Genomic DNA, 16,333 nt, shown 5'->3' on the forward strand with positions numbered 1-16,333 from the left:
ATTTGAGAGCTCTACAGTTATGCCTGCTCAGACAATGGAACGAGGACCATTCGGATCTGTCTGAGGATAGATCTAGATCAGTCGATGAGACACTCTCCCGTGGTCGTGTTCTCAGGAGCATCTGTCTCGAGGCACATGCTTCTGGAGACCTTCCTGGGTCATTGTAACCAAGGACGCCTGCCTGCTGGGCTGGGGAGCAGTCTGGGACTTGTTAAAAGTGCAGGGTCTATGGACTCAGAAGGAGACTGCTCTCCCCATAAACATCTTGGAGTTGAGAACAATTTACAATGCTCTGATAGCGTGGCCTCAGTTGTCCTTAGCCTGGCTTATCAGGTTCCAGTCGGACAATATCACCTCAGTGGCTTACATCAACCCCCAGGGAGGAACTCGGAATTCCTTAGCCATGTAGGAGGTGGTTCAGATTATTCAGTGGGCCGAAGCCCACAATTGTTGTCTATCTGCCATCCACATTCCAGGGGTGGACAACTGTGAAGCGGACTTTGTGAGCAGACAGACTTTTCATCCCAGGGAGTGGGCTCTCCATCCGGAGGTATTCTCCAGGTTAACCCTCAAATGGGGGATGCCGGAGGTGGATCTGATGGCGTCTTGACAGAATGCCAAGCTTCCGAGGCACGGTTCAAAGTCGAGAGATCCTCAGGCCGCCCTGATAGATGCTTTGCTGGTACCTTGGGTTTTCAGTCTAGCAAACCTGTTTACTTTGTTTGGTCTCCTTCCACGAGTCAATGCTCGCATCAAACAGGAGAAAGCATTGGTTATTCTAATAGCTCCTACGTGGCCTCGCTGGACCTGGTATGCAGGCCTAGTGAAGATGTCATCTCTTCCACCTTGGACGCTGCCTCTGAGGAAGGATCTTCTTACTCAGGCTCCATTCCTTCATCTAAATCTCGTTTCTCTGAAGCTGACTGCTTGGAGATTGAAAGCTTAGTGTTGTCTAAGCGTGGTTTTTCTGAGTCGGTCATTGAGAACATGATTCAAGCTCGCAAGCCTGTTACTAAAAAGATTTACCATAAGATATGGCATAAATATCTTTATTGGTGCAAATCTAAGGGCTACTCTTGGAGTAGGGTCAGAATTCCTAGGATTTTGTCTCTTCTCCAGGAAGTTCTGGAGAAAGGTTTGTCAGCCAGTTCTCTGAAGGGTCAGATTTCTGCATTATCTGTTTTGTTACATAAGCGTCTGGCGGTTGTGCCAGATGTTCAATCTTTTTGTCAGGCCCTGGTCAGAATCAGGCCTGTCTTTAAATCAGTTGCTACTTCTTGAAGCCCTAACTTAGGTCTCAAGGTTTTGCAACAGACTCCGTTTGAGCCTTTATATTCCATAGATATTGTTGTTATCTTGGAAGGTTTTGTTTCTTGTTGCTATTTCTTCTGCTCGGTTGGTCTCGGAGCTCTCAGCCCTGCAGTGTGATTTGCCTTATCTTATCTTTCATGCTGATAAGGTGGTTCTTCGTACTAAGTTGGGTTTTCTTCCTAAAGTGGTTTCTGGTAGAAATATTAACCAGGAAATCGTTGTTCCTTCTCTATGTCCTAAGTTTGTTGCACAACTTGGATGTTGTGCATGCTCTAAAATTCTACCTACAAGCAACTAAGGATTTTCATCAGTCCTCTGCTCTGTTTCTCTGGAAAGCGTAAAGGTCAGAAAACTACTGCTACTTCTCTTTCTCTCTTGTTGAGAAGTATGATCCGTTTTGCTTATTAGACTGCTTGACGGCAGCCTCCTGAGAGAATAACAGCTCATTTCACTAGGGCTGTTTCGTCATCTTGGCCTTTCAAAAATGAAGCTTCTGTGGAACAGATTTGCAAGGCTACAACTTGGTCCTCTCTGCATACTTTTTCCAAATTTGATACTTTTGCCTTGGCTGAGGCTTATTTTGGGAGAAAGCTTTTTCAAGCGGTGGTGCCTTCTGTTTAGGTCTGCCTGTCTTATTTTCCCTCCCTAGTCATCTGTGTCCTCTAGCTTGAGTATTGGTTCCCACTAGTAATTGGTGACATCGTGGACGCACCATATCTTAGTAAAGAAAACAACATTTCTTTCTTTCCGGATATGGGGAGTCTACGACCCCACCCTTACATTTAAGACAGTTATATCAGGTAAGCATACATTTTGTTTTTGTCCAAGTGGCATAAAGTTACCAACAAAATGATCCATTTTACCTGCTGGAGTGACTTAAATTGTTTACAAATATCTCCTTTTACTTTATTTCAGCATTTGATATAGCTGTTTTTATCTATTATTCCTACATATTCAGTTTCTATACTTTAAATATAGGTTAAAGGAAACCTGTGTTAATATAGCAAGCATAAGAAATTACACTCTCAGTAGGAGGTAGAAGAGATAAGCGATACCATTGCTTTGGTTTACAGAGATAATATAAAGAAGCATGTGTGTGTACATAAAGTGATAAACTAAGGATATCTTATTTCCCGGCAAGCTCAACCATTTTTAATGGGTTGTAGTTTCATAGCACAAAACCAGCTATTTCAGATACAAAAATAAACATAAGGAAACCATTTCTCATACATTTTATACTTTGCAGTTGGTATACCAAGTCATTGGAACACATTACTGCAAAACTGTTTTACCTTAAACTGTCCCTTAAATACATACACATGGTAGGTCACATGATGCTGTATCACCTCTTGCAACATGAAATCCAAAATGGGACAGATCATACAATTTTAAACATCTTTTCTCTTAACTTCTGTATCCAATTTGCTTTGTTCTGTTGGTATCCTTTGTTGAAAAGCATACCTAGGTAAACTCAGGACCCGGGAGCTAGCTGCTGATTGGTGGCTGCACATATATGCCTCTTCATTGGGTTACCAATATGTTCAGCTAGCTCTCAGTAGTGCATTGCTGCTCATTCAATAAAGGATACCAAGAGAATGAAGAAAAAAGACAAGTAAATTGGAAAGTTGTTTAAAATCTGTTCTATCTGAATCATTAAAGGGACAGTCTAGTCAAAATTAAACTTTCTTTCCTAAGATATGGAGAGATTTTACAACATCATTCCAATTACTAGTGGGATATTCAACTCCTGGCCAGCAGGAGGAGGCAAAGAGCATCCCAGCAAAGCTGTTAAGTGTAACTTCCCTTACCCATAATCCCCAGTCATTCTCTTTGCCTCTGTCAATTGAGGTTGTGTGAAGTTGGTGTCTGAATATATTAATCCTTTTATGGGTACTCTTTCCTGTAAGCAAGGATTGGGGTCTAGCTATGTCCATGTCAATCTCTTTAGTAAGAGAAGTGGTGGCTTTTAAGCAGTTAAAAGGCAGCGAGGTAGTCTGCTTTACTTTTAACATTTTGCTACCCCTTTGCAGAAAGGCCAGAGCTAGTTACTCTGTTCTTTCTTTTTCTACAGGTCCATGACAGGGTGCGAAGTGCCTGTCACACCTACGTAGCAGCATCTGTCCTGCAACTGGATCTCAAGTAAATGCCTTATCCTTCTAGGTATGAAGGGCAGCAGCACTTAAGAGGTTAATCCTCTCTATGATCCAAATTGGGACATATATCCTTTATAAGAAGGATACTTTAGGACAGATTATGACAATGGGACATATATTTCCTTATGAATAAGGATACTTTATTTGGAGGACATACAGTTATGGGTTAATTGAGTCATTTGGCTGGAGGGACTCAAATCTTTATTGAAAGATGGTCAGAAGTGGTGTTTTTCATTACCGGAATACAGGGCACGTTGTTTGTGTATTCTAAAGTATTTTGGCAGACAGTTTGAGAGACTTTTTATTAATGGTATATCCATGAGCAGTTTAATTTTCGCGCTCTTTCTAGAGGTGCATTTATTTTTTCACCTCGCTATGTGACGCCCGCACTTCCGTTTTTTTCTGGAGCAGAGCCTAGTGAGTTTAGATTGCGCTGAGGTGTATCGCATTGCAGGGCTCTCTCGGATGCTAAGTTTTAATATCCTTTTCATCAACTGATCGTTTTTTCAAGTAAGAAGAAGATTCTTGCAGAATAGTCTTGTTTTCCTCTGGTGGGGTGTCAATTCCTTTCCACTAGGAGCTACCGACAATGTAAGAGGTTGCTTTGAAGGATTCTTTGTTTGCAAAAATTACAAATTCTAATATATTTTTGTCCGTTTTTTTTTTTTTTTTCAAATGTATTATCTGTTGAATCTGTAAAATGGATTCAGAGTTAGGTCAATCTATGTCTATTGATAAATGCTTACTATGTTTGGAGGCTCAAATTGTTTTGCCAATGCAATTTTGTTCCTCATGTATATCCAAAACTTTGAAATTTTAAGACAAATTATTCCCTTCTGAGCCAAATGTCTCTCGGGATAATGCTGTGCATGATATGCCTCAGCTTTCTCCTCAAATGTCCCAAGCCTTAGTAGTTTCCCATACTGTGCCTTCTGTGTCCTTTCAACCACCTGGAGGTGTTTACCTGGGGATTTTGCCGCTCAGATCACCTCTGCAGTAACATCGGCTTTGTCAGCTTTCCCTTCTTCGGGTAAACGTGAGAGAATCTAAACATTTGACCGCTAGTAAGGCTTCTCACCCCTCTAAATCTGCTCTGGTCAACCTTTCTCAGTTGTCTGAAATTTCACCTTCAGAAGCTACTGAAGTATTTTCCTCAGACTGACTCTTTGGTGGTGAAATCTTCAGAATCTGAAGAGGTTAATTGTAGATTTAAGCTTGAACATCTTCGGTTACTTCTGAAGGAGGTTCTAGCTACTTTTGATGACTCTGAACCTTCGGTCACTGCCAAACCCTAAGACGTCGTCTAAGCTGGATAGAGTTTATGATTCTCCTTCTGATGTTTGTCCTGTTCCTAGGAAAATTTCAGAAGTTATAGCACAGGAATTGGGATAAGCCAGTGCACCCGTTTTCCCCTTCCCCTGCTTTTAAAAAGATGTTTCCTGTTGCTGACTCTCTTCGAGACTCATGGCGCACTGTTCCTAAGGTAGAAGGTGCTATTTCTACTCTAGCTAAGAGAACTACCATTCCTATAGAGGATAGTTGTTCTTTTAAGAATCCTATGGATAAAAAGCTGGAGGCTTATTTAAAAAAAGATGTATGTCCATCAGGGTTTACATTTACAACCTACAGCAAGTATTTCCACGGTTGCGGGAGCAGCATCTTATTGGTTTGATGTCCTATCTGATCTGATTTCAGAAGAGACTACAGTAGAGGAGATCCAAGACGGATCAAGGCTCTTAAACTGGCCAATACCTTTATCTGTGATGCCAACATGCAGGTAATTGGACTGGGAGCTAAGATATCTAACTTCACTGTTTTAGTTTGCAAAGTTCTGTGGTTAAAATCTTGGTCAGCTGTTTCTTTAAAGGCCAAGCTTTTGGCTTTGCCCTATAAGGGTAAAACTTTGTTTGAACCTGGTCTGGCGGAGATCATATCAGAGATTACAGGTGGAAAAGGATGTTTCCTACCTCAGGACAAGAAGAATAGACCTAAGGGTCGTCAGCATTCTAATTTTCATTCCTTTTGGAATTTTAAGGGACAGAAGTCGTCCTCTTCTTCTTCCAAACCAGACCAATCCAGGTCCTCTTGGAAATCCAGCCAGCTCTGGAATAAGGGAAAACAAAAGAAGAAACCTTCCGCTGACTCTAAATCAGCATGAAGGGTCTGCCCCCTATCCAATTTTGGATCAGGTGGGGGGGGGCAGGCTTTCTGTTTTTCGTCAGGCCTTGGATACGCGATATCCTAGATCCATGGGCTGTGGACATAGTATCCCAGGGTTACAAAATAGGATTCAAGTCTCTCCCTCCAAGGTGATGATTTCTCCTATCAAGACTATCCTCAAGCCAGGTAAAGAGGGAGGCCTTCTTAAATTGCATAAAGGACCTATCCTCCCTGGGAGTTATCGTACCAGTCCCTCTAGAGGAAAAGGGTCAAGGATTTTATTCAAATCGAATTGTGGTTGCCAAACAGAAGGGAACTTTTCGACCAATCCTAGATCTCAAGTGCCTCAACTAATTCCTCAGGGTTCCGTCCTTCAAAATGGAAACTATATTAATTTCATTCTTCCATTGGTTTAGGAAGGTCAGTTCATGACGACCATAGACCTGAAGGACGCGTACTTATACATTTCCATCCACAGGGATCATTACCCGTTTCTAAGGTTTGCCTTTCTGGACAAGCATTTCCAGTTTATTGCTCTTCCATTTGGTCTTGCTACAGCTCCCAGAGTATTCACAAAGGTTCTGGGAGCTCTTTTGGCAGTAATTAGATCCCAGGGAATTGCGGTGGCGCCCTATCTAGACAACATTTTAGTTCAGGCATCATCTTTGCAACTGGCAAAATCTCATACAGAGAGAATTTTCCTGACAGACGTCAGAAAATCCAAACTTCTGGATTTTTGCCTTTCCCTCCAGTCTGCTTTTCGTTCATCAGTGGCTAAATGCATTGAGGTGATTGGTCTGATGGTGGCTACTATGGACTTTTTTTTTTTTTTTTTTGCTCAGTTTCATCTGCGACCACTGCAGCTTTGCATGCTCCGTCAATGCAACGGAGACCATTCAGATTTATCACAGAGGATAAATGTAGACCCCCTATTAAGAGACTCTCGTGGTGGATTTCCCAGGAAAATCTGTCTCTGGGAACTTGTTTCCTGAGACCTTCCTGGGTGATTGTGACTATGGACGCCAGTCTGTCAGGCTGGGGAGTGGTTTGGGGTTCTCTGAAGGCTCAGGGTCTGGTCTCGGGTAGAGTCCTCTCTTCCCATAAACATCTTGGAGTTGAGAGCAATCTTCAATGCCTTGACAGCTTGGCCTAAATTATCTTTAGTCCGGTTTATAAGATTCCATTCGGACAACATCACCTCAGTGGCTTACATCAACCACCAGGGAGGGACTCAGAGTTCCTTAGCCATGAAGGAGGTGACTCACATTCTGCAGTTGGCGGAAGCTCATGATCGTCTATCTGCCATCCACATTCCAGGAGTGGACAATTGGGAGGCGGATTTTCTGAGCAGAAAGACTTTTCATCCCGGGGAGTGGGCTCTCCATCCGGAGGTGTTCTCCAGGATAACCCTCATGTGGGGGGTTCCGGAACTGGATCTGATGGCGTCTCGTCAGAACGCCAATCTTCCAAAGTATGCTTCAAGGTCAAGAGATCCTCATGCCACCCTGATAGATGCCCTGGTGGTTCCTTGGGATTTCAGACTAGCTTACCAGTTTCCTCAGTTTGCTCTCCTTCCACGAGTCATTGCTCGTATCAAGCAGGAGAGAGCATCTGATCCTAATAGCTCCTGCCTAGCCTTGCAGAATCTGGTTTGCAGATCTGGTGAAGACATCATCTCTTCCTCCATGAAAGTTACCTCTGAGGGAAGGACCTTCTCATTCAGGGTCCATTCCTCCATCCAAATCAAGAATCTCTGAAGCTGACTGCTTGGGGATTGAACGCCCATCGACGCAGTTTTTCAGAGGCAGTCATTGATACTATGCTTCAGGCTCGTAAACCTGTTACACGTAAGATTTACCATAAGGTATGGCATAAATACCTTTTTTTTGGTGTGAAGTTAATGGTTTTTCTTAGTCGGTGAGGATTCCACAAATTTTATCTTTTCTTCAGGATGTCCTGGAGAAAGGTTTGTCAGTCAGTACTCAGAAAGGTCAGATTACTGCTCTGTCTATCCTTTTGTACAAACATCTGGCAGAGTTGCCAAATGTTCAAGCTTTTGTTCAGGCTCTGGTCAGAATCTGGCCCGTCTTTAAACCTGTTGCTCCTTTTTGCAGCAGGCTCCGTTTGAACTGATGCATGTTGTTGATATAAAGTTATCTTGGAACATTTTGTTTCTCCTTGCTATTTCTTCCACTCGCAGAGTTTCTGAACTTTCTGCTCTGCAGTGTGATTCCCTGCTCCTTATCTTTCATAAGGCGGTCCTTCTTACTAAATTGGGTTTTCTCCCTAAAGTGGTGTCTGATCGAAACATTATTCAGGAAATTGTAGTTCTTTCTTTTTTGTCCTTATCCTTCTCAAAAGGAACGTCTTTTGCATAACGTGGATGTTGTGCGTGCTCTTAAGTTTTACCTTCAAGTTACTAAAGATTTTCGGCAATCTTCTGCCCTTTTTGTTTTCTCTGGGAAGCGTGAGGTCAGAAGGCCACTTCTACTACTCTTTCCTTCTAGTTTAGAAGTATGATTCGTCTGGCTTATGAGACTGCTGGATAGCAGGCTCCTGAGAGAATTACGGCTCATTCCACTAAAGCTGTCTCCTCTTGAGCTTTCAAAAATGAAGCTTCTGTGGAACAGATTTGCAAGGCGGCAACAGTCCTCTTTGCATACTTTTTCCAACTTCTACAAAAAAAAATTTTTTTTAATAATTTTTGAGGATGAAAATAAATAGAAACAGTACAAAATTGCCGCATAAGCAGCCAGCATGAAACAGGTGAAGACAATCAGCAAGGTCCTTGTAATACATGACATACCAAAATGTCCATAATATAGTACTGTACTTGTAGCAAAATAACAATAAATTAACCTCAGATTTTCTTAATATGAGTAAACAAATAGCAACTTCCTTAAATCTAAAAGAGTATAGAAGATAATATAATATATAGCATGTAGTATAGTGCGGTATATAGTGTGATATAATGCAAACTCCCTTAAAAAAATAAACAGAATCTATAGAATAGCGATGGTACCAACACCTCAATAGAGGCAACCGGGATCCTAAATAAGTTTATATAAGTAGCAGTCCTGCTGATCAAAATAAGGCATATAGACTCATTGCTATGGTGTGTTGTGGGAGCAAATACATAGGAAGTAGTGAAAAACAAAAATTTAGGGTGCGGTATAGACAAGACAAACCGCTTAATTTGTCCTCCTAAAATAGGGGGCTCATTATTATTGTGGGGGGGGGTGGAGGTGGTAATTGAAATATAATTTTAAGCAGGGCACAACAAAACTGGTCTATATAGTAGCCTCTGTAGGTTTGGGGGTGATTATAAGAAATAGTGATGAGAAACCAAGATTAACCCCTTAATGACCACAATGTACCCTGTATGTCACTGGTCGTTAAGGTTTTTTTCAGGACATAATAGCACAAGTCTAGCAAGAAGACGCTATTAATACCCTCACTCCAGCAGGCTTTGTGGAATAGAGCAGTCTCAACGCTGGTGACAAGACCGCGCTATAAAACAATCAAGTCCCAATAAAAGGCCAGTGACATACAGGGTACGTCGCTGGTCCTTAAGGGGTTAAATACAGGCAGTTAGCAAAATTCTACAAATTTGGTACTTTTGCCTCGGCTGAGGCTTCTTTTGGCAGAAAGGTTTTTCAAGCAGTGGTGCCTTCTGTTTAGGTGGTCCTGCCTTTTTCATCCTTCCTGTTCATTCCGTATCCTCTAGCTTGGGTATTGGTTCCCATTAGTAATGGGAATGACGTTGTGGACTCTCCATGTCTTAGGAAAGAAAAGAACATTTATGCTTACCTGATAAATTTCTTTCTTTCCGGACATGGAGAGTCCACGACCTCACTCTATTTTTTTTTCAAATATAATTCGGCAGTTTTGTTGAGTAAACTTTAGGCACCTTTTCACCCTTGTGTTATTTCTTTTTCCATTTCCCTTTGGCTGAATGACTGGGGATTATGGGTAAGGGAAGTTACACTTAACAGCTTTGCTGGGTTGCTCTTTGAATAGAAACAGATTTGCAATATACATGTATTGGCAAAAATGCTTCTAGTAAAAGTTATCACTGTTTTGGTGTTAACATTATTCTCTGCACGTGCATGTGACGCATAGCTATTCTCAGTGCACCCGCATTTTAAATACTGCAGCTGCTCAGATCATCATTGGGGCTTGTATCATGTAAGCAATTAACAAGTTCAGTCATTACCAGATGGTACAAGCACCTTAGGTTCTCTGAACAAGGGCTGTGTGTAAAATGCTGGTGCACGGTGCATACTTAAATACACCTTTGAAACAGCTATATCTTTTTTAGAAACATTTTTGCTAATGCATGTATATTATAAAAATGCTTTTGTTCAATACCGAAATGCACCCATGTGGTTTCCAATTTTGGCTGGAATATCCCTTTAAATATCTCACTAGTAATTGGAATGACGTTGTGGACTCTCCATGTCCGGAAAGAAAGAAATTTAACAGGTAAGCATACATTTTGTTTTCATGATTCAGACAGGGCATGTGATTTGAAACTTTTCAACTTACTTTTATCATCAAATTCGCTTTGTTCTCTTGGTGTTCTTTGTTGAAAGCTAAACCTAGGCTGGCCCATATGCTAATTTCTAAGCCCTTGAAGGCCGCCTCTTATCTCAGTGCATTTTGACAGTGTGTCACAGCTAGATAGCGCTAGTTCACATGTTCCATATAGATGACATTGTGCTCACTCCTGTTGAGTTACTTATGAGTCGGTACTGATTGGCTAAAATTCAAGTCTGTCAAAAGAACTGAAATAAGGGGGCAGTCTGCTGGGGCTTAGATACAAGGTAATTACAGAGGTAAAAAGTGTATTAATATAACTGTTGGTTATGCAACACTGTGGGGTATGGGTAATAAAGGGTAATACATCTGTCTTTTTAAACAATACAAATTCTGGAGTAGACTGGAAAAAAAATGATTTTATGTCCCTTTAAAGTTGAGAGAATGAACAGTTGATTAAGAGCTGATTTGTCTAGTAACTGTAGAAATGCTTCATCTGAGAGAGATTTAATGCCTAGCTTTGTGCAAGCTAATGGTGAAGGCTTTGTGTGCTAATCAGATCACCATTAGTTACTCACACAAGAGTATATTAAATAATACCCAAATGTTGAAACACTTGAAAGTGATGCAGCATAGCTGTAAAAAGCTGACTAGAAAATATCACCTGAACATCTCTATGTAAAAAAGAAAGATATTTTACCTCAAAAAGTTTCTCAGTAGCTACCTCCCATTGTAAAGGACTTCTAAGTAGCAAATCAGTATGTCTGATTTCCCTATTCAGTTTAAAGGAAGTTTACTATGAAATCTCATGAGAGTTAAGTGAAATCTCATGAGATCACAGTAAAAGAGTTCATGACCTCAGCACTGCTGATGCTGATTGGCTGCTGTTCATTTCTTCATTTTTTTTTATTTTTTTTTTACGAGCAGCTGAGTAAAACTTTTTACACAGAACTTACTCTGCTGAGCTGAGGAGATTGTGAGGTAAAATATCTTCCTTTTTTACATAGAGATGCTCAGGTGATATTTTCCTGTCAGCTTTTTACAGTTATACTGCATCAGTTTCAAGTGATTTAGCATAGGAGTATTATGTCCCTTTAAGAACCACTTGGCTCACCCCTTGCAATGATGGGAAAACCTTAGACTTGGTATTGATGACCAATAAATGATGGAAAAATATTCCATGAATTGCACATTCCTGAAAATATGTAGTAGCTACTTTTGAAAATGAGCAAATTACTATAGAGAGTTTTTGCAAAGGACTTGAAAGTATGAAGTGGGCGTCTACAAATGATCTCTAGATCTGAGAAACTCCTGAACTCTGGTTGGTTCCTGAACATGAAATGTTCAAATTGTCTGTCACCTATGTAACTGTGCTAATGCAGAGGGAATGCTGGGAGAGAATTGTTGCCTCTGAGATGTCCAAAGCTTTTGACTGCAGCTGCCCCTCCCCCTGCTCCACCCCTTCTTATTTTCATGGTAAATACAGCGTTTCTGACAGTGGGGCTTTCTACCGGATCCTGTCCCCTTGGCATTTTACTTGCCTTGATTAATTGCTTTACGATTTCCCATCCAGCTGGGGGGCTCTGGCATTCACCATTGTTTCTGTTTTGAGATTGAGAGTTTTAAAATCTAACTTGGAACGTTATTCCCCAAATACAAGTAGCCACCATGACCTCTCAACATACAGTTTGCTGTATATGTAAATTCTATACATATTTTTGCTAAGGCTAAGTGTGTGTGTGCGCAGCAATTTTAATGTAACACTTAAGTGCCCTATTAATGAGTTGTACTGTATCATGGAGCATATCTATATATCCGCTTCAGTAAACTCTGATATTTGCACCAGTACATGCGGTGGGATACAATATCACATTACAAGGTGTCTTCAGACGGTATGTTTGCTTCCATGTCCTGTTAACCCTTTCTGTAGGCTGATAGCTGACATTTTACATAGCTTTTCCACAGGTCCCTTAAAGCTGTGAGACGGTTTTTGGCAAAGAACCAAGTCTTCCTCCTTTTTTACAGGACACTAATTAGTAGAATTAAAAAGTGCTAATCATTTTCTTCCTCGTGTTCGGCAAGTGCTATAAGGAGCCTATTAAGCTGTTTTGGTTTATATTGCTTGTGTGCTGCTTATGTAATTTAAATGAAAAGATAAAAATGATATCCCTCTGATAATGAAACTAATCGATCTGCTAGTTAGGTGAATGGTTAGGTTACTGTCAATACTAATTATTCATTCTCTTGTATCTGTTCCTGTAAGCACAGAGCAAACAGGGCTATCCATACGTCAAGCCAAGGACTATTTTATGGCCTGTGACTTAAACCTTCTTACAGGATGTGACATTGATATTTCTGAATTCGCTGGGCGGTCAATTCTAGGCCTCACTGTCCTAAGCTGAAGGTTTCATACAGTCTTGAGAATAAGGGTGTAGTGGTCCCATATTGCTCACGGTATCTGTTTGTAAAGGTTCCTGGTGCCGCTTATGCCATTTCTCTTTCATTTGATATCATTGTATAAGATATTCCATTTTATAGGGTGCTGCGCTGGTCTCCCTAAGCATGGACTGGAGCAGAACTTAGATGTAATCTTCTTAAACGTTTTTCACCTGCGACCCTTTTTTACGTTTGAAAATAGTTCACAACCTCCCGTTATAATATAATCCAACACAACCCCCTTGTTAGATGGGCATACAAAGGTTTTTATACATAGATATACCACACAAGTTAGGGGATTATCAGCAAAAATAAGTCAATGCAACTGTTGTGGCCATTTCTAATTAATGGTATTGTTTTCTAACTCCATGTACCTTCCATAAAGGCTTCTCCCCCTCGTGTGGTGATGAGCAACAGTGACTCACTGTGTATGCTACAAGCAATGTTCCCTCTAATTTGTTTTAGCAGTTGGGCAAAAATTGCAAAGGCCAATTTTTTGTAATAAATTGACGCATTGTACTCATATGAAGAGGTACAAAATTAGAAATGTGCCTACCTTAAAGGGACACTGAGCCCAATTTTTTTCTTTCATGATTCAGATAGAGCATGCAATTTTAAGCAACTTTCTAATTTACTCCTATTTTTTTTCCTTCATTCTCTTGCAATCTTTATTTGAAAAGCAAGAATGTAAGTTTAGAAGCCGGCCCATTTTTGGTTCACAACCTAGGTTGTTGTCCTTGCCGATTGACCAGCACCAATAAACAAGTGCTGCCTGGAGTCTTAACCAAAAGTTGGCTGGCTCTAGGGCTGCAACTAATGGTTATTTTATTAATCGATTAATTGGCCAATTATTTTTTTTGCTTAATCAACTAATCGGATTAAAAAAAAAAGTTTTCCTATATTTAAAATAAATTCCAAGCTATTTTGCCTGCAGCAGAGAAGAGGTGCTCAGATGGTGTTGAGGTGCTTGAGATGCATAAGTAGGGTTTTGACAATTTCACGTGGAATATTTCTTTAGCTCCACCAATGCAAGGAGCCTCTTAACAAAGTAAGCCTGGACTTTATTCTATCTTAACTATCTATATGCAATGGTAAATAACCAGCTATAAGGGTAAGGAAAAATATCTAGTCCACTCTTAAAATAACCTTATAGAGGTTGAATTTGGTACATATCACAATTTATAAAAAAAAAAAAAAAAAAGTCAAAAGCACGAAGGACAGCCCATCTAATCGATTATGAGATTCGTTGACAACTATTTTCATAATCGATTATATCGATTAGTTGTTGCAGCTCTAGCTGGCTCCTTAGCTTAGTTGTCGTCTTTTTCAAATAAAGATAGCAAGAGAACAAAGAAAAATTGATAATAGGAGCAAATTAGAAAGTTGCTTTAAAATTGCATGCTCTATCTGAATCATGAAAGAAAAAATTTGGGTTTAGTGTCCCTTTTAAGTAAAATACTTAAGTTACTCACTCATGCACAAACACTCACTCGTACATTTTCACACCCATACACACACTCTTAGGTATGCTTTTCAACAAAGGATGCCAAGAGAGGGCAGAGCATTGGATAACGGGTTTTAATTAGAAATTGATATAAAGTCACATGCTGTATTTGAGAGAGTTTAACAGGTGTTTATCTGCGGGAGAGACACCTGTGCACCTCTGGTTAATGGGAATACGTTTGTGTTGTGCTGTAGTTAGACGTTATGTGCAGGGTGAGAAGTTCTTTGTCTTCAGGAGCTAATGAATACAAGAGAGCCGTGTGCTTTGTATGGTGTCCCTGCTGTCTTGCTCTGTAACAATTTGTAGTGAGTATCTTTCTTTAGGGGGTGGGCACTGTGATTGAATCAATTAGGTCTGCTTTGCTTTTTGTGTGTTTGTCCATATGGTACAAATTGTGCTTTGTTTCGTCGTTTCTATATAAACTGTATTGCAGAATTTCCTGGCAGCCCAGGCACTGCACTTAACTGTATGTACTTATATCTCTAGAACACTGGGATTTATTATACATGTCTGAGGCCTGGGCTCCTAATGGTTTTATGTGTTTAATTTATTTATAGGTTTTATTTATAATGTGCAGGCTGCAATTATCAAATTTGCTTCTTTCCCATAGTATTCTTCTGCTTTAAAATGATACTTTTTTTATTAAAGGAATATGAATAATAATAATAAAAAAAATTGTGATTCAGAGCATACAATTTTAAAGAATTTTCCAAATAATTATCAAATTTGCTTCTTTCCTATAGTATTCTTTGTTGAAGAGAGTTAGGTGTCTGGAGCACTACATGAAATAGTGCTGCCATCTAGTTCTGCTACCATATAGGGCTCCAGACACGTGCACTCTCCTGAGCTTACCTCCCATGCTTTTCAACAAAAGATATCAAGAGAATGAAGAACATTTAAAAATGGAAATAATTTAGGACATTGCTTAAAATTGCTCTCTGGATCATGAAATTCTTTGGGATTGATTTATATTGGAATCTTTGTGGTTCTATTTAAAACTAAAACTATTATGGATTTAATGTGTATACCTTTGTCACAAGATTAAGATATCAGCGGGGGCAACACATGTTGGGTGTTTTTTTTTTCTCCTCTACGAATTAGTCTAGTTCATAAGTGGCTGTTTATTTCTGCTTTCCTGCAGGGGGTGAAAATATTAAAAGTATAAACCAGCAGTCAGGGGCCCATGTGGAACTCCAGAGAAACCCTCCTCCTAACACAGACCCAGCAGTAAGAATATTCACCATTCGAGGTCCCCCACAACATATCGAGATGGCGCGGCATCTGATTGATGAAAAAGTTGGCGTAAGTATCTAATTTAGATTAAGTTCTATGAAACTCCGTAGTCTCATCCGGTACTCGTCCCTTCATCTGAGCCGATATTGTGTTGTTTTTTTGTTTAAAAATGCTGCATGAAAATAGGTTGCCATACAACTGCACAGTATGGTTAATAAAGCTTCATAGATGTCCACACTTTATTTTTTATTCCTGGCTGCTAATCTTCTAGAATCTAATTGTGCCATATTTACTTTCTTAGGGATCTGCAATCAGTGCTCCAAGCAGCTTTGGCCAGAGTCCTTTTAACCAGGCACATGCAACACCTCATCAAAAGTAAGTAACTCTTAGAATTGGTAGAGACGTGAAACCCAAATTTGTTTCTCTCATGATTCAGACAGAACATACCATTTCAAACAACTTTCCAATTTTAGTTCTATTAATTTTTGCTTTGTTCTTTTGGTTTCCTTTGTTGAAATTCAGGGGGGTAAGTTCAAGAGCGTGCACGTGTCTGCAGATTTGCACGATTGTTATACATTTGCAGGAGCACTAAATGGCTCCAGTGCTCCAGTCGTGCACGTTACATATCTAGGTATCTCTAACAGAAAATACCAAGCTAAGCAAATTTGCCAATAGATGAAAACTGGAAACTTTTTTTTTTTTTTTTTTTTTTTATTGTATGTTCTGTTTGAATCACAAAGTTTTTCTTGTCCTTAAAAGATACTTATTACTCATATAAGCTGCAAACTCATTCTACATGCCGGGGTGCTGAGGAAGCAGCAATGGGCCTTTTTAAATAGTGATGAAAAGCTATCTTGGCACAGTGACAGAACCCTTGGTTGGCATTGTTTTTTGTGTAATGGTTAATCCATTGCCTGCCAGTAAGTGTTACAATGTATTGCAGTCCTATCTTACTGCCTTGTGGGTAACGGTGAACTATATACACCTCATTGAAACC

General features: G+C 40.0%; 1 protein-coding gene across 2 annotated transcripts in view; it reads left to right on the forward strand.

Annotated features, from left to right (window-relative positions):
* FUBP3 (far upstream element binding protein 3) overlaps window positions 1–16,333 on the forward strand; it is a 248,426-nt gene that overhangs the window by 218,036 nt on the left and 14,057 nt on the right. For both annotated transcript variants that reach the window (XM_053695769.1, XM_053695770.1), the window contains 2 exons: window positions 15,245–15,405; window positions 15,638–15,711. In XM_053695769.1, coding sequence (XP_053551744.1) covers window positions 15,245–15,405; window positions 15,638–15,711 — 235 coding nt within the window. The remainder of the gene's footprint in view (window positions 1–15,244; window positions 15,406–15,637; window positions 15,712–16,333) is intronic.

Source organism: Bombina bombina, chromosome 12 (assembly GCF_027579735.1).
Source record: "Bombina bombina isolate aBomBom1 chromosome 12, aBomBom1.pri, whole genome shotgun sequence".
NCBI classification, from domain to species: domain Eukaryota; kingdom Metazoa; phylum Chordata; class Amphibia; order Anura; family Bombinatoridae; genus Bombina; species Bombina bombina.